The sequence below is a fragment of the Hyla sarda genome, chromosome 4 (genome assembly GCF_029499605.1).
Source record: "Hyla sarda isolate aHylSar1 chromosome 4, aHylSar1.hap1, whole genome shotgun sequence".
Taxonomy (NCBI): domain Eukaryota; kingdom Metazoa; phylum Chordata; class Amphibia; order Anura; family Hylidae; genus Hyla; species Hyla sarda.
Window position 1 is genome coordinate 188778834 of NC_079192.1, and position 23779 is coordinate 188802612.

The window sequence follows — 23779 nt, forward strand, 5'->3', positions numbered from 1 at the left end:
CAGGGCTCTGCGCACTGAGGACAAGCAGGGTTCTGCACACTAAGGACAAGCAAGGCTCTGTGCAGTTACATAGTTACATAGTTAGTATGGTTGAAAAAAGGCATACGTCAATCAACAAGCAGGGCTCTGTGCAGTGAGGCTCTGTAACATGCCCCTGGCTTACACAGCAGGATGATTGACAAGCCAGGAGCCTGCACAGAATCCTGCTTGTCCTGCGCTCACTTCCTGTAATTTGGCTCTGCACAGAGACAAAAAAGCAATAGCTACAGGGGAATTATTTTTTCACCCCAAAATATACAAATTTTTTAACCAATGTATATTACATTATATGAAAAGTTTTTTCTAATGACAGGTACACTTTAATGGATCCACTGAAGTCAATGGTTGCAAAATCTGCACATAATCTGCCCGTGTGAACTGACCTTTAGGGCTATTACTGGATGTCCTTTCGGTATCAGGGCACCTCGTCTCAAGTTGACAGTCTGCTTCCCAGAGCCGGCCAAAGCTGTAGACATGACAGTCACAGCGTTGCTCACCCAGTTACTGCCCGAAGCAGTGTCCCGCCTCAGCCAGTGATTGGCATGTGAACTGTGGAACTGTCAGTTCTCCCGGCTGTAGACACTACAATCTGCAGCTTTGGGGAAAGCAATGTAACCGGCCAAAGATGGGGCACCCTGAATTAGGATGCTACAGGGAGAGAGGAAGGTGAATTACAGTACAGTAATTACAGTAAAATCTCCCTTAGTGGACACCTCCCAATAACGGACAGTTTTTTATTCCCCGCCAAGTCTCATAAGACTGAGGCTAAGTTTCCACTTGGTTTTTTGGAATACTGCCACTGCAGTTTTTGAACCAAAGTCAGAAGTGGATCCATAAGGGAGGAGAAGTGTAAGTCCTTCCTTTATATGTCCTATTCCTTTTGAGTACATTTCTGGCTTTGGATTAAAAACTGCAGTGGCGGTATTCCAAAAACTGCCAGAAAAAAAACCAAGTGGAAACTTAGCCTTAATATACAGTAAAATTTCCCTTAGTGGACACCTCCCAATAGGTGACAATTTTTTATTCCCCGGCAGAGTCCCATAAGACAATGTATTTGAACCCTCCGAATAGGGGACACTCCCAATATTGGTCGTGGACACATATGAAGGGATAAAACACTCCCAATAGGGGACAATCATGCTTATGTGCTGGCCCTACCTTGTACACAGGGCTGCCGTCAGGGGGTACAGCCAATACCCCAGTAAGGGGCCCAGGCATCCGCTGCACCCCCCCTGCAGAAGCCCCAGCACAGAAGACCGCTGTTTAAACAATGGCCTCCAGCTTCTGTACTTCCGCCGGCCGCATCGTTCACCCCTCTCCTCCCCTGATTCCCCCCCCCCCCCCGTGCCACTTTATTTCCCCTGTGCCAAATCATCAGTTCCTTTATTACCCCCTGTGCCACATAATTTCCTCTTGATCTCCCCTGTGCTATTTTATTCCCCCTTTTTTACCCTCTGTACAAATTCATCACCCCCTCTTTACCACCCCCTGTGCCGTTTCATTCCCCCTTTTTCCCCCTGTGCCGCTTCATAAAGAGGGAAGAGGGTCCGCTATTGTAAGTATAAAAAAATAAAAATTCTTCTTTAACAAAAGCCAAGACAGTGTTTCCAAATCAATTTTACAGTAACGTCTGTAAAGCATTGTCCAAGTTTTTTCGCAGTGCTCGGCTAGATGACAATAAATGGCTTAGAAACATTAAATGCCATCCTCTTGTACTAGTCTACTACCTGTCACTGACTATGTGCTGAGGGATCTAAAGCAGTGATACAGTTAATGCAGAAGTATATGTAAAAGGTTGGACCAATCCTGGTCCCTAGGTTACCCTGGAAACTGAGCAATGTGTGCTGGCAACTGGAGCATTTAGTCCCTTTAGTGTTCCCCTCACTTTGGATACCAGCTGTGAAGAAAAGGCCAGGTTCCAGTGCATCTGCATCCATGTTACAGTGTTAGTTCTATGGATGGAAGGATCCCTAAGCTCAGTGTTATAGTGTGGAAAGAGTTAAGAAACCGTAATAGCGTCACACAGAGCATTTTATGACAATGGCTTATAAAGCTCTGTTGTTCTACAGAACAAGTGGTTGCAAGATGCTCTTTACAAGGTCAGTGAGCCAGAAAGGAAATTCAGGTATTAGCCGTTGTAAAACTACAACTCCCAGCATGGCTGTCCGGGCATGCTGGGAGTTGTAGTTTTGCAACAGCTGGAGGCACCCGGTTGCGAAACAGTCTTAGGCTGACCAAAAGTGGTCCAAGAAAAGAAACACTTCATTACACAAGGAAGATATACCAACATATAACATATACCCACAGTACATGTCATCAGTCTTAAAGGGGTACTCTGCCCCTAAACATCTTATCCCCATCCAAAGGATGTCTGATCTCCCTGCTTTGGTTTAGAGCACCAGAGGCTCGTGATGTCATGGCAATGCCCCCTCAATGCAAGTCTATGGGAGGGGGCATGATGGCCGTCATGCCCCCTCCCATAGACTTGCATTGAGGAGGCATGACCGTGACGTCACAAGCCTCTGCCCTGCATCGCCAATCATCTGGCAAGGAGTGAAGTTCGCTCTGCGCACTGGATGTCTGGGGTGCCGCAGCTGAAATTGCGGGGGTCCCCAGCAGCGGAACCCCCGCGATCGGACATCTTATCCCCTTTAAGGCAGTGGGATTTGTAAGCAGAATCCGGTGGAAAAATTCAGCTAGGAAATTCTAATGCAGCAGCCTATCATTGTTTTCAATGGGATTCTGCTGCTGACAGAATTTCAGGCTTGTTCCCCGTTTCCAGCCAGAAAAATTTCACCAGGTGAAACCATAAACCTATGCAGATTTTCTACGAGAAAATTCCGCTTGCAGCAGCCTCCCATTGGATTTAGTGGGAGTTTTACTGCACAGTTTACACAATGGACACAATCTACAAGGAAATGGATTCCAGTGGAAGAGTGAACATGTTAGTAGCAGAGCTCAGGCCCCTATTTGGAACATGCAGAAGTGCACCTCTGGAGTTGGAATCTTTACACCCACCGGTAACTACAGCCTCTTCACAGAGCACTCCCTATGGCAGGCAGTAGGACAGAGTGGTAATGCAGTAAGTAGAGCAGTGTTTTGCAAACAGTATTTCTTCAGCTGTTGCAAGATTACAACTCCCAGCATGCTTGGACAGCTGAGACCGCAGGCTGTACTAGTGCAGTACATAGAACAGCCCGACAGTACTGGAGACACCTATCTAACTTTAAATTTCGCACTTATTTCCGCAGGCATAGCACCGTGCTGCAGCAGATGTAAGACGAATTCAGCAAGATTTTCCTTGCCAAATTTCTTCAGTTTGAACAGGCCCTTAAAGTGACTACATTCAGTCAATTTCCAGGAGTATAGTTTTTTTTTGTGGGACTCAAAGCCACATTCATGACCAGTGGATCAAAGGTAGTTACTATTAGGGTACGTTCACATGGACGGATTACTTGGAAGTTTCCCAATGCGGGTTTGAGCCTCTGCAGATTACAATTGGTCTACTGAACTTAAAAGGGTACTCTGGTGGAAAACAGAATTTTTTCTTTTTGTGCCAGAAAGTTAAACACATTTGTAAATTACTTATATACAAAAATCTTAATCCTTCCAGTGCTTATGAGCTGCTGTATACTACAAAGGAAATTGTGTAGTTCTTTTCTGTCTGACCACAGTGCTCTCTGCTGGCACCTCTGTCCATGTTAGAAACTGTCCAGAGCAGGAGTGATTTGTTCCTGCTCTGGACAGTTCCTGACATGGACAGAGGACTACACAACTTCCTCTGGGGCATACAGCAGCTGATAAGTACTGGAAGGATTAAATAGATTTTTAAATAGAAGTAATTTACAAATCTGTTTTAACATTTTAGAATTAAGAAATTGAGTGGCTGCACACTAAAATGAATAATAGTTTGTGTCTGCACCGAGATACTGAGTTACACTATACCCAATAGGGCCATAAACATTATGTAATCAAAAATAGCTAAAAATCAGACCTCAAGATGCAGACAGAAATGATATATTAATTAGCCTATGTGGAATAAGACATAGAAAAAGAATAGGATGTAGCTGGTTTCTCTATAAATTTACGTATTTTTATTAAAAGTATAACCATATATAAAAAGCTGGAATCTGAGCAGGGCCCTTTGTACAGATTAATTATGCATATAATGACAATAAAACGATAAAATTGGTCACGGTTAAAGTAACAAGAGATACATATATATTAATTGAACAGTATAGAATGCCACCTTGCTGGGTTATGAGTAAGTTCGTCTCAGTTGGAATTGCATAAGAATGAATACAGGCGGTGTATCTGATAAGACTGCATAGTGAAGGTCTCAGATATATACAATCCAAGACTGTTACCAAGTTATAGAACCAAAGAATGAGTCTTAGTGGAAGAAATAGCGCTGGGACAAAAACTAGTGTTCCCACAGGTTGGCACGGGTGGCTCCCGGCCTATGGAAGCATAATTCCTGTGGTTTCAGAAGGTCAGCGGAGACTGTTGCTGTGAATCAGCGATATTGGGGATTGTTGCTAGCAGTAAGTATCGCTAGGTTATGCTGTCTGTAAGTGCAGCGAGAAAGTGCCTGCTCTCTTGGCTGCTCGTTGGCATGGATCGCCGTCCATCTCAAGGTGACGGAAGTCGGGCAGCTGAGGTAGCGCTGGCACTGATGTTCCAAGGCATCCTCGTGCGGCAGTTAGGACTTTAAAGGGGTACTCCGGTGAAAACCTTTTTTCTTTTAAATCAACTGGTGGCAGAAAGTTAAACATATTTGTAAATTACTTCTATTACAAAATCTTAATCCTTCCAATACTTATCAGCTGCTGTATACTACAGAGAAAGTTGTATTGTTCTTTCCAGTCTGTCCACAGTGCTCTCTGTTGACACCTCTGTCTGCATCAGGAACTGTCCAGAGTAGGAGCAAATCCCCATAGCAAACCTCTCCTGCTCCAGACAGTTCCTGACATGGACAGAGGTGTCAGCAGAGAGCAGTGTTGTCAGACTGAAAAGAACTAAACAAACTTCCACTGTAGTATACAGCAGCTGATAAGTATTTTTAAATAGAAGTCATTTACAAATTTGTTAGTAATTGCATGGACAGCGCAGATCCTCTGCGGACACTCCGGGGAAGATTTATCAAAACCTGCGCAGATGAAAGTTGACCAGTTGCCCATAGCAACCAGTTTCTCACATTTTCAGAGGCCTTTTAAATAATGAATTGGTAGCTATGGGGAAACTGGTCAACTTTTCCTCTGCACAGGTTTCAGTATATCTCCCCCTCTCTGCCCTGCACTATGCCCCACCATCACTTCCCATGTTCTGTCTTGGCGTCTCAGTTACTAGAGACAGATTTCCCATCAGGCAGTGCACAGCAAATTGCAGGGAAGGGAGTCACCTAGTGGCAAAGACTTTAGACTTGTCTTTCTGGGGGAAGAAGTCATTTTGATAAATTAAGGGATATACAAAAATGTTAGGAACCACATAGGCTATGGCGACCATTTAAGGTTCACCACAACAATTACCCAGACAAGCCGACATTTATACATACATATAGCAAAACACTGATGTATACAGCCAGTAATAGTAACAACAGAAAAAGTATAAAGAAAAATAATGCTTTATTATTGCAAAACAACTTAAAAATGGAACTTGGTTATTTGACATAAATAATAATACTGAAGTTGCTGTATCAAGAATCTTCTTTCTCCTGAAAACTGTAAAGAGAAAAAGAAAAGTTATTGATTAGATGGATAACACTTATTTATCTGTCACCATTAGGTACAGTACAATAGGTGTGAATGAGCACATGGGAATAAATACAACCTTCTAATATGTACCCTATCACTGTTAACCCTCTCAGCAGAGACTGCAGAGCGTGCAATGAGATTTTGAACATGCGCTTTTCTCATGTTAAACGGTCACTTCCAGGCACGTTTCTCAATTATGGAATTGGGAATGGGTCAACATTAGAAAACATTTACTAACAAATGAACATACATTTAGGGCTTCCATGCACACTACTGAAATTCCACTCTGAATTTTGCTTACAGCAGCCTCCGCTCGGCACTAGACGCCATCTCATTATCTGCAATGCAATTTCAGGCAGAACATGTTTATTCTTTTGGCATAATCCGGATGCACCTTGGAGGTCCCGGCACAGAACTTCTGTAGTGTACACAGTGCAACAGAATCCCATTGAAATCAATAGGGGTCTGCTGTGAGCTGAAATCCACTCTCAATAATTCCGGCAAATAAACATATTTCTGTTCTCATCATAGTGTAAATACATCAACAAAGGACACTAAGAGGGAAGGAACATGTTTCTAAAAATCTTTTAAGGGTGGTGTCACAGTGCCCAGCATTAATCCTTTAGATTGCGGCATCTAAAAAGTAAAAAATTACCTGGCAGATCAGCGGAGCTGATCAGGACCATCACAATGAAATCACAATGTCCGGATCAGCTGAGAGGATAGCAGGAGGGCCCTTACCTGCTTCCTCGCTGTCCGATCGGGTCTCTGCTGCCTTCAGCCCACACAGGCTTAAGCAGCAGAGCACCAATAACACTGTTCAATGCAGAGCCAAAGCTCAGCATTGAACAGTGTCTGCAGTCACAAGAATGCATGTTATAGCCACCTATGGGGGCAAAAAAAAAAAAAAAAAGAGAGGTGTAAAAAAAAAAAGTTAATAAATGTGAATAAGCCCCTCCCCTAATGTTTTCCCATAACATGAACATATGTGGTACCGCCGCGTGTGTAAATGTCCGAACTATTAAAATATAAGATTAGTTAAACTGCACGGTCGATGGCATAGACGTAAAAAAAAAAAAAAATTAAAAAAAAAAAAAACATATTCCAAGATTGCGCATTTTTGGTCACTTCATATACCATAAAAAAAAATTACAAACATTTTTTTATTTTTATAAAAAGCAATCAAAAAGTCCCATCAAAATAAAACAGATATAAACTACAGATCACGGTGCAAAGAAATGAGCCACCATATAGCCCTGTATGGGGGAAAAAAAATAGTTATAGGGGTCAGAAAATGGCAATTTTAAAGCGGAACTAAGATCCAACATAAAGGTTTTAAAATTTTAATTTTTTTAAATATATCACTCAGTACCTAATCCTGACCATGTACACCTAATTTATATGTGTCTAGCACATATATATATATATATATATATATATATATATACACACACACACACATATATATATAATTTTTTTATTTTTTTTATAACACTTTTATTGTTGCTCACTAGTCTGAATTCCTCTCCAAGGGAGGGGGTGTGGCCTCACTGTACAGGTCTCCGCCCCCTCCCTCAGTATGCTGTCTGCTCACATCTCTACTAGCATTTGCAACCCTACAACTCCCAGCTTGTCCTCAATGTCAGGGCATGCTGGGAATTGTAGTTTTACTAATGCTAGGAGAGATGTGAGCAGACAGATGGTTACATCTCCCCTAGCATTAGCAAAACACAGTCAGGGCATGCTGGGAGTTGCAGAAATGCTAACCCTAGGGGAGATGTGAGCATCTGGTGGGCAGAGATGTTAGTGGCGGGCAGACATGCGATTAGTGGCGGCTATTTGAGCGGCGGAGAGAGGGATGAATAGAGTGTCAATGGGATCTGAGCCTTTTTATATCCTAGGTCCCAGTCATGTCATGATCCCCTTAGCCAATGATCATGCTCTCATCTCAGAGCCAATAGGATCCTCCAGTGACTCTCGTTATCCAAACAGAATTCCTGATACTAGCAATAGGTCCAGTTGACCAATCATTATCCACTTTCTTACTTACATCAGATGCCACTGACGATCTTTATTGATGGATTTACCATTTTACCATTTATGGAGCCAATAAGCTATGTGGTTCATGTAAACATCCGCCGCTTCACTGCAGGGATGTTGGGGCTGTCCGTCGCATTCCGATCATGTGATCCTCCTGCGTTCACATGATCAAGCATGCCAGATCGCGCATGCGCGTCTAGCTTTCACATATACTGAAGTATATTCTGGTCTGCACATCGGCAGCCAGCTTTACCGTATTACCCGTGCGCACAGTCAGTCCCTCAGTGCCATAGTGGCTCTATATTAGGAGCATATTCTGACCCTAATCTCCATAGCTGGATTGAAGGCATTAAGAAGAAAACTAAGTGTGTATTTACATATTAAGAAATAGTGATTAAATAAGAAACCTATAATTATCTATCAGGAGTAATTATTATAATATAATATAACTGCCCATTGGGAATGAATTTATAAGGCACTAACCAAGTGATAATTAGCAATTGTTCAAAAAATGTATAATTGTTACATCGAAATCTATTGGTGGATATTATATCAAATTATGAGGAGTCGATTGTCATGTATATAGTGAATATTAATTTAGTGAAAATTGAGTTCGTCAAATTGTATCATATGGTAAGTATTGGTTTAAGTTAATGAATATAATGTCATAAAGCAGGACAAATTATATAGAGACCAATTATTCACTGAACAACTGTGTCTGAACCTCGATCAGACCAGTCAGAGATTATTATGCACTTAATAAGCAGTGGCCAAACAATATCTAGCACCAATAATATTAAATTCTCAATCGAGTCATAGAGTTCAACGGATCTTTCGATTGATAGAAGCTCTAAGGGAAAGGTGGGAAGGGAGGGAAAGTCCCTCAAGACTTAGCCGACAGCTATGGGTACTCATAGTCACTATCAGTGAGCACTAGCCTTGGTCACATTGTAGGTTGACCATATTCCATTTTTGACACTCAAAACAATAACTCACAATGCGATTGGCATGTTATTTACCTCTGAATTTGGACACAATATGATTAATTTTCTGCATCTTACTATTATGAGCGACAAGAGCGGCTGCATTCAAACCACAATGTTCCGTAAGGAGACAGTGGTCAAGTCTTTTGGAGTGGACCAGCTGGCACCCGATAGCGCTTAAACGGGGTATACCAGTGGGCCAGTATTTAAGAGCGAGAGGAAACTACTCGTGGGTGCACAGCAGGGACGGGGCAATATGCAAAAGTGATTGGGATACATAGATATGAAATAGACAGTTCCCCATACATCACGCCACCTTAGTGATGATTCCTTAACAAAGTGGTCATCACCGTTTATCCTATAGTGCTGTCAAGTATAAAGGAATACAGGGGAGTGAGATGAGTGTACACTAATATAGTACTCCACACAGCTATATGGAGACAACACTTATTATTGTACTGACCAAGGAGTTGGTTGTTAGGGTTCTGTCCATATAGTATTGAATAGGTGACATCGAATTGATGTGATTGGGTTAGTGGTTTTAAGTGTGTTATTGGTTCTCATCTCCTACCTTTATTTTGAATAAAAGTTATGTTTTATTAGAGCACATACCTATATAGAGGCATCTTGTTAACCCTCCTTTACAGGGTTAAATTGTTGTTTATAATTTATACCTCTGTGTGTTCTGTGGCCATGTTTGGTCAAGCAGGCAGAGGGACCCCTAGTGGCCAGTTGTTTTGACTGGTTTTTTTGTCATGAAAAATTGAAGATTTTAAAATGAAAGCAATTGCAAAACATATTGTTTTGCAATGCTTTAAAACATTAAAAGTTTTTGTATCTGACAGTGCCCATTTAAACATACTACTTTTGGTGCACGTAGGTCATAATTCCTTTTAAATAGTAAAAAAAATATAAAACCTACATAAATTGGGTATCATTGTAACCGTGTGGACCTGCAGAATAAAGATAAGCTGTCATTTTACCAAAAAGTGCACTGTGTAGAAACAGAATCCCCCAAAAGTAACAAAATGGCATTTTGTTGTTTTTTTATTTCATACTACAAATACTTTTTTTTTTTTGTTTCACCACAGATAACGTTATAAAATAAGTGATGCCATTACAAAGTACGATTGGTGACACAAAAAACAAGCCCTCATATGGGTCTGTAGGTGCAAAATTGAAAAAGCGTTATGATTTTTAGAAAGGGGGGAAGGAAAAAAAAACGTAAGTGCAAAAACAAAAATTGGCTTAAGGGGTATTTCAGTGAAAAATTTTTTTTTTCATATCAACTGGCTCCAGAAAGATAAACAGATTTGTAAATTACTTGTATTAAAAAAAATATATATATATCTTAAAAAGGAATTCCAGCTTTGAAAAACGTATCCCCTATCCTAAGGATCGCGTGGGGTCCAACTGCTAGGACCCCACGCGATCTCCCGTACGGGGCTACAGTCCTGACCGACCAATGGCAGGGGATATGAGGAGGTGGCACCCCTACCACCTCACTCCTATCCTTCAGGATGCAGCGTTGACCGGAAATGCCAAGGGCGTACAAGTACGCCCTTGGTCCTTAAGTACAAGGGAGCAAGGGCGTACCTGTACGCCCTTGGTGCTTAAAAAGGAGTTAAAGGAGTACTCCTGTGGAAGACATTTTTCATCAAATCAACTGGTGCCAGAAAGTTAAAACAGATTTGTAAATTACTTCTATTAAAAAAATCTTAATCCTTCCAGTACTTATTAGCAGCTGTATACTACAGAGGAAAGTATTTTCTTTTTGGATTTGTTTTCTGTCTGTCCACAGTGCTCCCTGCTGATACCTCTGACCATGTAAGGAACTGTCCAGAGCAGGAGAAAATCCCCATAGCAAACCTCTCCTGCTCCGGACAGTTCCTGAGACAGACAGGTGTCAGCAGAGAGCACCGTGATCAGACTGAAAAGAACAGCAGCTGATAAGTACTGGAAGGATTAAGATTTTTTTTTTATACAAGAAATTTACAAATCTGTTTGTAATAATTTTCTACCGGAGTACCCCTTTAAAGGGAATGTGTCATAAAAAATAACCTATTGTTTAAATCAAGTATTTGTGTTTATCATATGTTTGGTGATTGTGTTTTAATTTTATTATCTATATTTTATAATCATTCTGAAACCTTGCTGTCATTCTGACTACTAGGTCTACAACTAAGCTGAGACTATCTGTTCTGTCTGTGATAAGCAGGAGGTTGCTGGAAAGTGATGCCTACAGCATTACAGTGAAAGGTGTGGAAGTGAAAAACAGTAAACAAGGGCAAAATAGAAATATTCTGTTTGTCTACCTTACAGCAAAGAAGTCAATGTTTATATTTCTATCCTTTCCAGGATATAAATAATGATCAGAGGGGATCTCAGCACAGAGACCCCAACCGATCTTAACTGTTGACATGTCAAAAGTAAATAATGAAAGTAATGCTTTAAAATCTATTGCATATTGAACCCCCCCCCCCCCCCCCAAAAAAAAAAAAAAGAACCACCCCCACCAAAAAAACAACAACCTTATTAGTCCATTGGTTGTTACATTTTACACAGAATATAGTTAGTAGGTACATGTAGCATTTTAATTTGATAACTTTAAACTTAAAAATATATATACAGCTAAAACGGAATCCAAAAGTACATACCGACATTGCACACATGTATAAAAAACTGTCTGTCCCTCATCTGCTGAGCGCATCTGCCTTGTGTGATACACCATCTTCTCATAGCCACAGCGGCTGCAGCGCCTATCGATCTGAAACAGAATTTACATTAAATCAAGCACACAGCCATGTAATCTCTACTAGTAAGTCATAGTGTGCAGTACTAAATGTATCAATCCCCTAAGCCAGCACTTAACCCCTTAAGGACCAGGCCATTTTACACCTTAGGACCAGGGCGTTTTTTGAACATCTGACCACGGTCACTTTAAACATTAATAACTCTGGAATGCTTTTAGTTATCATTCTGATTCCGAGTCAGTTTTTTCGTGACATATTCTACTTTAACATAGTGGTAACATTTTTGTGGTAACTTGCATCCTTTCTTGGTGAAAAATCCCCAAATTTGATGAAAAATTTGAAAATTTTGCATTTTTCTAACTATGAAGCTCTCTGCTTGTAAGGAAAATGGATATTCAAAATATTTAAATTTTTTTTTTCACATATACAATATGTCTACTTTATGTTTGCATCATAACATTGACAAGTTTTTACTTTTGGAAGACACCAGAGGGCTTCAAAGTTCAGCAGCAACTTTCCAATTTTTCCCAAAATTTCCAAACTCACTATTTTTCAGGGACCAGTTCAGGTTTGAAGTGGATTTGAAGGGTCTTAATCTTAGAAATACCCCACAAATGACCCCATTATAAAAACTGCACCCCCCAAAGTATACAAAATGATATTCGGTCAGCCTTTTAACCCTTTACGTGTTTCACAGGAATAGCAGGAAAGTGAAGGAGAAAATTCACTATCTTCATTTTTTACACTCGCATGTTCTTGTAGACCAAATTTTTGAATTTTTACGAGGGGTAAGAGGAGAAAATGTATACTTATATTTGTAGCCCAATTTCTCTCGAGTAAGCACATACCTCATATGTCTATGTAAAGTGTTCGGCGGGCGCAGTAGAGGGCTCAGAACCGAAGGAGTGACAAGGGGATTTTGGAGAGTACGTTTTTCTGAAATGGTTTTTGGGGGGCATGTTGCATTTAGGAAGCCCCTATGGTGCCAGAACAGCAAAAAAAAAAAACAAAAAAAAAAAACACATGCCATACCATTTTGGAAACAAGACCCCTTGAGGAACGTAACAAGGAATAAAGTGAGCCTTAATACCCCACACGGGTTTCACGACTTTTGCATACGTTAAAAAAAAAAAATTCATTAAAATGGATGTTTCCCCCCAAATTTCACATTTTTGCAAGGGTTAATAGCGAAAAATACCCTACTGTGTAGGGGTATGTGTATATGTAGTGTTTTTTACTTTTTATTTTATTTTGTGTTCGTGTAGTGTAGTGTTTTTAGGGTACAGTCACATGGGCGGGGGGTTACAGCGAGTTTCCCACTGCGAGTTTGAGCTGCCGCGCAAAATTTGCTGCATCGCAAACTTGCAGCCTGATACTCACTGTAAGCCCCTGCCCATGTGAATGTATCCTGTACATTCACAGGGGGGGGACCTCCAGCTGTTACAAAACTACAACTCCAAGCATGCACAGTCTATCAGTGCATGCTGGTAGTTATAGTTTTGCAACAGCTGGAGGCACACGGGTTGGGAAACAATGAGTTAGGAAACAGACAATGTTTCCCAACCAGTGTGCCTCCAGCTGTTGCAAAACCACAACTCCCAAACATTCTCAGGCATGCTGGGAGTAGTAGTTCGGCAACATCTGGAAGTAGTAGTTCGGCAACATTAATAACTCTGGAATGCTTTTAGTTATCATTCTGATTCCGAGATTGTTTTTTCGTGACATATTCTACTTTAACATAGTGGTAAAATTTTTTGGTAACTTGCATCCTTTCTTGGTGAAAAATCCCAAAATTTTATGAAAAATTTGAACATTTTGCATTTTTCTAACTTTGAAGCTCTCTGCTTGTAAGGAAAATGGATACTCAAAATATTATTATTATTTTTTTATTCACATATACAATATGTCTACTTTATATTTGCATCATAAAATTGACATGTTTTTACTTTTGGAAGACACCAGAGGGCTTCAAAGTTCAGCAGCAATTTTCCAATTTTTCACAAAATTTTCAAACTCACTATTTTTCATGGACCAGTTCGGGTTTGAAGTGGATTTGAAGGGTTTTCATATTAGAAATACCCCATAAATGACCCCATTATAAAAACTACACCCCCCAAAGTATTCAAAATGACATTCAGTCAGCGTTTTAACCCTTTAGGTGTTTCACAGGAATAGCAGCAAAATGAAGGAGAAAATTCACAATCTTCACTTTTTACACTCGCATGTTCTTGTAGACCCAATTTTTGAATTTTTACAAGGGGTAAAAGGAGAAAATTTATACTTATATTTGTAGCCCAATTTCCCTCAAGTAAGCACATACCTCATATGTCTATGTAAAGTGTTTGGCGGGCGCAGTAGAGGGCTCAGAAGCGAAGGAGCGACAAGGGGATTTTGGAGAGTACGTTTTGGAGAATACCATTTTGGAAACAAGACCCCTTGAGGAACGTAACAAGGGGTACAGTGAGCATTTACCCCCCCACTGGTGTCTGTCAGATCTTTGGAGCAGTGGGCTGTACTAAATTTTTAATTTGCACAGCCCACTGTTCCAAATATCTGTCAGACACCAGTGGGGTGTAAATTATCACTGCACCCCTCATTACATTCCGTGAGGGATGTAGTTTCCAAAATGGGGTCACATGTGGGGTTTTTGTTTTTTTTGCGTTTGTCAAAACTGCTGTAACAATCAGCCACCCCTGTGCAAATCACCTCAAATGTACATGGCGCACTCTCCCTTCTGGGCCTTGTTGTGCGCCCCCAGAGCACTTTGCGCCCACATATGGGGTATCTCCGTAGTCAGGAGAAACTGCATTACAAATTTTGGGGGGGGCTTTTTTCCCCTTTTACCTCTTGTCAAAATGAAAAGTATAGGGCAACACCAGCATGTTAGTGTAAAAATTTTTTTTACACTAACATGCTGGTGTAGACCCCAACTTTTCCTTTTCATAAGGGGAGAAAGGAGAAAAAGCCCCCCAAAATTTGTTAGGCAATTTCTCCCGAGTACAGCGATACCCCATATGTGACCCTAAACTGTTGCCTTGAAATACGACAGGGCTCTGAAGTGAGAGCGCCATGTGCATTTGAGGCCTGAATTAGGGATTTGCATAGGGGTGGACATAGGGGTATTCTACACCAGTGATTCCCAAACAGGGTGCCTCCAGCAGTTGTAAAACTCCCAGCATGCTTGGACAGTCAACGGCTGTCCGGCAATACTGGGAGTTGTTTGCAACAGCTGGAGGCTCCATTTTGGAAACAGTGGCATACCAGACGTTTTTCATTTTTATTGGGGAGGGGGGCTGTGTAGGGGTATGTGTATATGTAGTGTTTTTTACTTTTTATTTTGTGTAGTGTAGTGTTTTTAGGGTACAGTCACACGGGTGGGGGATTACAGAGAGTTTCCCGCTGCGAGTTTGAGCTGCCGTGCAAAATTAGCTGTATCGCAAACTTGCAGCCTGATACTCACTGTAACCCCCCTGCCCATGTGAATGTACCCTATACAGCTGTTGCTAAACTACAACTCCAAGCATGCACAGTCTATCAGTGCATGCTGGCAGTTATAGTTTTGCAACAGCTGGAGGCACACAGGTTGGGAAACACTGAGTTAGGAAACAGACAATGTTTCCCAACCAGTGTGCCTCCAGTTGTTGCAAAACCACTACTCCCAAACATTCTCAGGCACGCTGGAAGTAGTAGTTCGGCAACATCTTTAGAGCCAGATGTTGCCGAACTACAACTCCCAGCATGCTTGGAGTTGTAGTTTGGCAACATCTGGAGGACTACAGTTTGCAGACCACTGATGCAGTGGTTCCCAAGCTGTGCCCTTCCAGATGTTGCAAAACTGCAACTCCCAGCATGCCCAGACACCAAGGTCTGTCTGGGCATGCTGGGAGTTGTAGTGTAAGGGGACCAGATGGAGCAGTCCAGATCGCTTCACGGCAGTCTGGACTGCTGCAAAGGTCCCACGACGCCGCCGAAGATCCACTCACCTGTCGCCACCACCGCCGTCTCTGCCGCCGGGATCCGGGTCTTCAGGGACGAGGTAAGTACCGGGGCCGGGCCCCAGCACTCCCCCGTCCCCCGCCACATCCTCCGGTCTTCCTCCCGTTCTCTCCAGACTTCCAGGGGCCAGGCAGGACGGGAGGAAGTAACCGTCCCCCCTGCGATTGGTCGGTTAGCTAACCGAAGAATCGCAGGGGATAGGAGGAGGTGGCAGGCTTGCCACCTCGCTCCGATACTCCAGCATGGTCCTGTCTGTCTGTGACAACCGGGATCATGCAAAATTACCGGGCGGTCGGGTCCCAGAGACCCGATCAGCCCGGTATCGCCGCAGATAGCAAGGGCGATTTCCCTCGCGATTTGCAGCGATCGCCGACATGCGGGGCAGACATGGCCCCCTCGGCGTTTGCCCTGGATGCCTGCTGAAGCATTTCAGCAGGCATCCGCTTCCGATCTCTGCCCGGGGCGCGGCAGAGACCGGAGAAACACCAGGACGTACTAGTACGTCCTGGGTCCTTAAAGCCCAGGGTGCCAGGACATTCTAGTACGTCCTGGGTCCTTAAGGGGTTAAAGAGTAGCTCCCACCATCTCACATTTATTTTATTCTGTCCTTACCTATAGGTAATCTATCCCTAACCCCCTCCCTGCCTTTACAAAAAAATTTTGGCACTCACATAGCGGTCATCTGCACATCTTCTTGCTGGCTGCTCGTTCCTCTACCGGAAGCCGGCTTTCCCAGCAGGCGTCACGTCACTGACGCCTGCTAGGCAAAGACTTCCGCCCTCACTTCATCTATGCTGCGCTCGTGTCGGGAGCGCGCATAGATGATCTGCCAATCACATGGCAGGCTGCTCCGGGGTCTCCTCCTCCCTGTTTATCTGTACATGTGATACCCGGGGAGGAGGAGTATAGGAGTAGCCTGCATAGCGACAGTAGTGGAGCATCAGCGCGGCACTGATAACTAGTGTGCGCGCGCCGTCTCCACTACAGTGTACATGTCGGGGATGAATGGGCTGTGCGCGACTATAACCAGCCAATGCGCGCAGCCCCAGCGTTTAATGCGCTCGCTCCCGCCTGTCTGATTGACAGGCAGGGAGCGAGCGCAGCCAACAAGAAAAAAGGACTGATTTTGCCCAGCCAAAAACAGTCCTTTTTCGGGCGTGACGTCACGCCTGGCTGCAGCCGGCCACTAGGAGGGTGACCCCTAGTGGCCGGTTTTTAAACGTAAATATCACCCCGAAAAAAAAAAAAAAAATTATGGAAGTATATTAGAGATATGCTGTAGTACATAAGAACTACAACATATCAAAAAATAAAGTTGATGACAGTGCCCATTTAAGCATAAAAAAGTGGAAATATTTTTCGCACAAGCTCCTGGTGTGTGTAAGTAGTTGAGCATAAAAGGAGGTATGGCCTAAGCACTGTACGGCAGAAAGTTGGTGTAAATTGTAGTTAAAATTTACGCCAACACAGAGCTGGCGTAAATTTTAAAGTGCAGTGAAGGCAACATACGGCTCACAAAGAGCTAGATTTATTATGAGGCATACCTCTAAATATATCTGGCCAACTGACCACTTGTGCAATGTGCCCAGCATGTAATACACCAGTCTTCATAAATTCACCCACACTTTCAATCTGGCATCTGACGCCACCTGGATCAGACAACTGGTCAGTATCAGCTTTTACCAACCAATCACAGCTCAGCTTTCATTTTACCAGATATAAAAAGCTGAACTGTGATTTTTTTGTTATGGGCACAACTATAACATTTTTGTTCAGATTGATGAAGTGGTTTGAGTTTGGTGTGGAGGAATTAAGTCGCCTGCAAAGAGACCCAATTGCAGTAAATTGACAGCGGGCCCATTGCGTTTAGCCCTTTTTTTTTTACATTAAACTAGCGGGACTGAAAAACATAGATAACCACGCTTTTCAGTCCTGCAAAATAAACATGAGTTCAGAAAGTGGGCCAAGCGTGTTACCTTTTGACTATATTTGGACAAATTATCTCAATTGGAGAGATTTATCAAAACCTGTGCAGAGTAAGAGTGGTGCAGTTGCCCATAGCAACCCAACAGATCACTTTCATTTTTAAAGTGGCCTGTGAAAAATTAAAGAAACTATCTGATTGGTTGCTATGGGAAACTGCTCCACTTTCACTCTGCACAGGTTTTGATAAATCTTCCCCAATGGGTCCAGTGTCCACACGCTGCTTTATAAGGCGCTTTAGAAGGTTGCTGACATAAATGCTGAAGTGACAGGGCAATGTGACAAGAACCTAGGCCTGACAGAATTTTTATTTTTCAATAATCCACTGGATAGGTTATGCCTGTCTTATAAATTGGGTCCAGACCCCTTACCTTGGTATTTGGTACCAGTGGTCATACTGTCACCGATCCCACACTTATAATCTATCCAGTGGATTGGTGATAAGTTATCATAACATGAATGCCCCTTTAACATAATTGTTAAATGGGCACTTGCAGATACAACAACTTTTTATATGTTGTTCATCTTGGCAAAACATTAACCTTTCTAATATACCATATTTTTTGCCGTATAAGACGCACTTTTTCTTCCCCAAAACTAGGGGGGGGGGGGGGGGGGGAGTTGGTGCATCTTATACTGCGAATACACACCTATTGGGTCGGTCCCTGCGGCCATCAACGTCCGGGACCCGCGGCTAATTAATACAGGACATCACCGATCGCGGTGATGCCCTGTATTAACCCTTCAGACACAGCGATCAAAGCTGACTGCCGCGTCTGAAGCGAAAGTGACAGTAACCCGGCTGCTCAGTCGGGCTGTTCCGGACCGCTGAACAGTTTACAGGACACCGGGAGGGACCTTACCTTCCTCCTCAGTGTCTGCTCCGTGCCGGGATCCCCTGTATGGCCGGCTCTCTCCGACGTCATCATGTCGTCGCGCACGCCGTCCCGTCATGGAATAGGAGCGTCGTGCATAGCGACATGATGAAGGTGACGGAGAGCGTGGATCCCGGGGAAGAAGACGTCCGGAGCGGCGGGGACGCGGCGACAGCGATGGAGCGAAATCCAGGGCAGCGGTGACGGGTCCGGAGCGGCGGGGACACATGAGTATTACCTCCTATCCAGTGGTCTTCAACCTGCGGACCTCCAGATGTTGCAAAACTACAACTCCCAGCATGCCCGGACAGCCAACGGCTGTCCGGGCATGCTGGGAGTTGTAGTTTTGCAACATCTGGAGGTCCGCAGGTTGAAGATCACTGTTGGGTGCAGAATCTTTTTTTTCTAGATTTTGCACCTTTAAAATTGGATGCGTCTTATATGCCGGTGCGTCCTATAGGGCGAAAAATACGGTACTTCATAAGTATTTTTTCTTTCCTTTTTATAGAAATCATGGCTTTATACAAGCTGAAGCACAGTCATGGACATAATCCAGTAGTCATAAGAGGGACACTAATAGCTCAGCTATATGTGCAGGACATCCTGCAGCCATTTTATTTAATGTCAGGGCATTTTTTAGAAGTATATCGCTCGACCACACAGCAAGGGTTTCCAGGAACTTCTCCACTAGACTGAGAGGCTTACTTGTCTGCCCGGTAGAAAGATTTATCACCAATAGAGCATTTATATCAAGCCTTCAGTCAGGATCTACAGGCCCAGCTGTGACATCTGGGGCAAACGTGCCACAGGATGAAATATGTAACCAGTATGCCTCCATACCCAATCTCATCTAATGTTTAGGCTAGAGGAACCCCAATGGGCACCACAATAAACATATTTTGCTAATATTGTAATCACTTCCATACAGAATTACATTCACATATAAAATTTTATTCTAACCACTCCTTCTTGGTGCATTAGTTTTGTCAATGAGAGTATTGTCATGTGAGCACAGACTTTCCCATTCCCAGATCTGTGTACCTTGAAGGGTCATGCTATTTCTTACCAGAGGACCCTTTAAAGCTCCCGCTTCCTCCGTCTCATTTAACAGTGCTAGGGTGTCAAGCTTATTAAACAGCACCGACCGCTGCACAAACTTCCCCAGGAATTCTACAACAGACAAAAGAATGACAGTCACACATAACACATCAGATGATGGGGGAACAAGCTGAAGCACAGGCATGGACAAAGTCCAGTAAGTGAGGGTGGGCTAGCACCCCTCTGATAGGACAGGAGAGAGCACAGAGGAGCGCCGTCAGACAAGAGAGAGCACAGAGGCGTGCCGTCAGACAGGAGAGAGCACAGAGGCGTGCCGTCAGACAGGAGAGAGCACAGAGGCGTGCCATCAGACAGGAGAGAGCACAGAGGCGTGCCATCAGACAGGAGAGAGCACAGAGGCGTGCCATCAGACAGGAGAGAGCACAGAGGCGTGCCATCAGACAGGAGAGAGCACAGAGGCGTGCCATCAGACAGGAGAGAGCACAGAGGCGTGCCATCAGACAGGAGAGAGCACAGAGGCGTGCCATCAGACAGGAGAGAGAACAGAGGCGTGCTATCAGACAGGAGAGAGCACAGAGGCGTGCTATCAGACAGGAGAGAGCACAGAGGAGTTCTATCAGACAGGAGAGAGCACAGAGGAGTCCTATCAGACAGGAGAGAGCACAGAGGAGTCCTATCAGACAGGAGAGAGAGTACAGAGGAGTCCTATCAGACAGGAGAGAGAGTACAGAGGAGTCCTATCAGACAGGAGAGAGGACAGAGTAGTACTATCAGACAGGAAAGAGCACAGAGGAGTGCTATCAGACAGGAGAGAGCACAGAGGAGTGCTATCAGACAGGAGAGAGCACAGAGGAGTGCTATCAGATAGGAGACAGCACAGAGGAGTGCTATCAGACAGGAGAGAGCACAGAGGTGTGCGATCAGACAGGAGAGAGAACAGAGGAGTGCTATCAGACAGGAGAGAGCACAGAGGAGTGCTATCAGATAGGAGACAGCACAGAGAAGTGCTATCAGACAGGAGAGAGCACAGAGGTGTGCGATCAGACAGGAGAGAGAACAGAGGAGTGCGATCAGACAGGAGAGAGCACAGAGGAGTGCCATCAGACAGAAGAGAGTAGTATACTATGGTTTTAGGTCCGGTCACAAAACTGGATACGGGTCAAAAATGAGCCGACTGGAGTCACTGTTTGACTCCAGTCGGCTCATTAAAGTGAATGGAGTTCAGTGCTGGTCCGGCTGGGGTATGGGAGAGCCCGGTTTGCCCCTCCCCCAGTCGGATCCGGCAACCGTAGTGTAAAAATGACGTGTGAATGCAGCCTTACTTGACTTTGTCAATGCCTGTGCTTCAGCTTGTACAAAGCCATGATTTCTATAAAAAGGAAATACATTTTCTTATGAAGTATATTAGAAAGGTTTATGTTTTTCCAACATGTACAACATAAAAAAAAACGTTTTTGTATCTGACAGTGCCCTTTTAAAATCCAATGCAGAAAATCTGCATCATGTGAACATACCTTTATGGTCTATTCATACGTACAGTATTTGATGCGCAGGATTTTCTGATGCAGATTTCAATGTAAACTAAATGACTGAACACAGCTTGAAATCCTGCGCATCAAATCTGCACAGAATACTGTACGTGTGAATAGACCGTAAGGGTACATTCACACCTATAATATCTGCTGCAGATTTTATGATGTGTTCAGTATTAGGCTGCATCCACATCACGATTTCTCCATCCGACCCGAGTACACGATTTTTATAACTTAAAATCGTATGAAATCGTATATAAAGTCGGATCCATTGACCTCCATAAAAAAATCAGATCCATTACACACATCCGATTTTATCCGCATCCGATTTCACACGATTTTTGTTCGGGTCTGAAATCGGGGTTGACCACGATTTCAGACCTGAACAAAAATCGTGTGAAATCGGATGCGGATCAAATCGGATGTGAGTAATGGATCCGATTTTTTAATGGAGGTCAATGGATCCGACTTTATATACGATTTCATACGATTTTAAGTTATAAAAATCGTGTACTCGGGTCGGATGGAGAAATCGTGATGTGGATGCAGCCTAAGTCACATTGCCATCTGCAGAAGATCCTGTAGGTGTGAACATACCCTTAGACTGCGTTTTCACTGGTGTGGGAGTGATGTGGGCCGCTGTACGAGGAAACACTTACCTGTCACTTGTGTGTGATGACCGCACGACCGGCAGGTGACTGTATCCTGAATGCCTGGAGGGGGCAGCACCGAGCCACAGTCCGAGCAGAACTCGGCCTCAGAACAGAAACACGTGGGAGCAGAATCCATCCTGTTAGAGAACATTACACACAGCGTTACATCCGGGATATACCGTACATACTCGCCGTCTGAATGTGATCCTATAGGAGTACAGGCTTATAAACCAGTGTCTCTCTATAGACGGTAGTTATAAACCATAGCACCACTCACCCGCACAATCCCCGGTGTACCGCGGAGCTGCAATACACACTGTACAGTAACTATCTATGTCACCACTGATCATAGAGTTGAACAGCTCCCCCTGCTGGCTGTACAGCAGCTGTAATCTGATCCGCCGCACGCAGTCACGTGTCACTGATGAGGCGCAGTAGTCAGGTTCCTCATTGGTTTCTAGTGACAGGATAGAAGTCTGTGAACTCCATGAGAGGCCGCTGTATAATGGTAGATACAGACTGGACGGTTTGGGCCATAAATAAAAACGCTATAGTAGCGGCATGGTGTTTTTTTGGGGGGGATAACGCAGATGTTAGCTAGGACTCAACAGGGAAATATGAAATGCCATACCTGCATGGGTTTTTGTGTAGTTGTCCCACCATTTGGTGTCGTTTTTATGTTTTATTTTTTGCTCAGTGGCAGTTTTTCCAAGTTGCTGCAGGTCTAGCTTTGGCATTTTTCCTTCTATAGATCTCTATAGGTTAAAAAGAAAACCGCTTTTATTCAACAGAAATCCTCTGGTCACATGATGAAAGGAACACCTAATAAAAAAAAGCCTATACTAAGACACACTATTTTGGGGTAGGGGGAACCACAAAAACTACATCATGGAAGAGGATAAAAAAGGCCTAAAAATTGCCATGGACGCCTATGGCTTTTTTTCTTCTTTTTTTTTCTTCTAATTTTGTGACAAAACGCTTCAGTCAGAAATTTTGGTTTGGGCGTCTTTTTTCTCCCTTGAGCAGGGGCAGTAATGTACAGGACCGGTCCTACAATGGACCCAGGCGGCACCTTCACAGGGGCGGCAAAGTGCCACCCCGAGAAGATTTTTGACCCCTTTGCGACCCATGACAGACCTAGTCTGTCATGGTGCCACTCCATACCCGGCAACCCCCAGATGATTTCATTAGCTAGGGGCTGCCGCTAATAGCCAGCATGCATCGATCGCTGCAGCCGACTATTAACCCTTTAGATTGCCGCTGGACCCAGGCAGCACAATGTCTTGGGCCGGCCCTGGTAATGTACATACATATAGGGGGGCCCTAAAGCAAATATCAAAATGGCCTCCTATAATGGTGTCTTTTGATACCCTTAACCCCAGGGTAGCAAGGTCTGGTGTATATTTTCCCATTGCTTTTCTTGACCCTTCGGCCAATACCCCCCTCCATTAATGTGCTGACAATGCAGTTTCCAGTTTGTTACCAACAGAAAAAGGAATGGGACAAACCAGGACAGGACCCCCTCTCTCTGCAAGGGCCCCATAGCAGTCATATGGTCTGACACTAGGGTACGTACACCTTTGAGCAAAGGTGAATCTAGCCCCTCTGCTGCCTGACGTTTCAGTCTTCTTTGGTATGATACCATAAGGTTTACACACCTGAATTTGGGATGTTCTGCTATTCTTCTCTGCAGATCCTTACTAACTTTGTCAGGTTGGATGGGGACCATCGACAGAAGCCATTTTCAGGTCTCTGAAAAGATGTTCAACTGGCTAAATTTCCACTGGGATTTTTTGGGGATATTTTTTTTTCCCTCTGATCCCAGTGTTTTTCAGCGATTTGGCAGTTTTGTCAAATCACAGCATGCTGAGACTATGGCATTTTATTAAGCCAAAACACCATAGCTTCAGCTTTGGAGAGAAGTAGGGATGCCTAGCATCCCTAATATCCTCCGCTGCCGTACAGCATAGCACTGCAATGGATACTGTCCCCATCAGCATCGGGACTCAGCTTTGCTCGTGGCTTTACAGACATGGACATGGCCACACAGGTTCAGGAAAGGTAAGCACTAAAGCAGTGGTCTCCAACCTGGGGACCACCAGATGTTGCAAAA

At 43.6% G+C, this 23779-nt stretch overlaps 1 protein-coding gene across 3 annotated transcripts in view; it reads right to left on the reverse strand.

The window, feature by feature from the left end:
• Positions 1 to 4167: 4167 nt before the first annotated feature.
• The window catches only part of POLR1H (RNA polymerase I subunit H), a 41448-nt gene continuing 21836 nt past the window's right edge, over positions 4168 to 23779 (reverse strand). For 2 of the 3 annotated variants that reach the window (XM_056573112.1, XM_056573111.1), the window contains exons 3-6: positions 21673 to 21803; positions 19489 to 19592; positions 11473 to 11582; positions 4168 to 5759 (exon numbers count right to left, since the gene is read on the reverse strand). In XM_056573112.1, the coding sequence (XP_056429087.1) occupies positions 5735 to 5759; positions 11473 to 11582; positions 19489 to 19592; positions 21673 to 21802 (369 nt within the window). In that variant the 5' untranslated portion in view covers position 21803 and the 3' untranslated portion in view covers positions 4168 to 5734. Of the gene's footprint in view, positions 5760 to 11472; positions 11583 to 19488; positions 19593 to 21672; positions 21804 to 21943; positions 22103 to 23779 lie in introns of those variants that run through there. The other variant, XM_056573109.1, reaches the window with a different exon arrangement.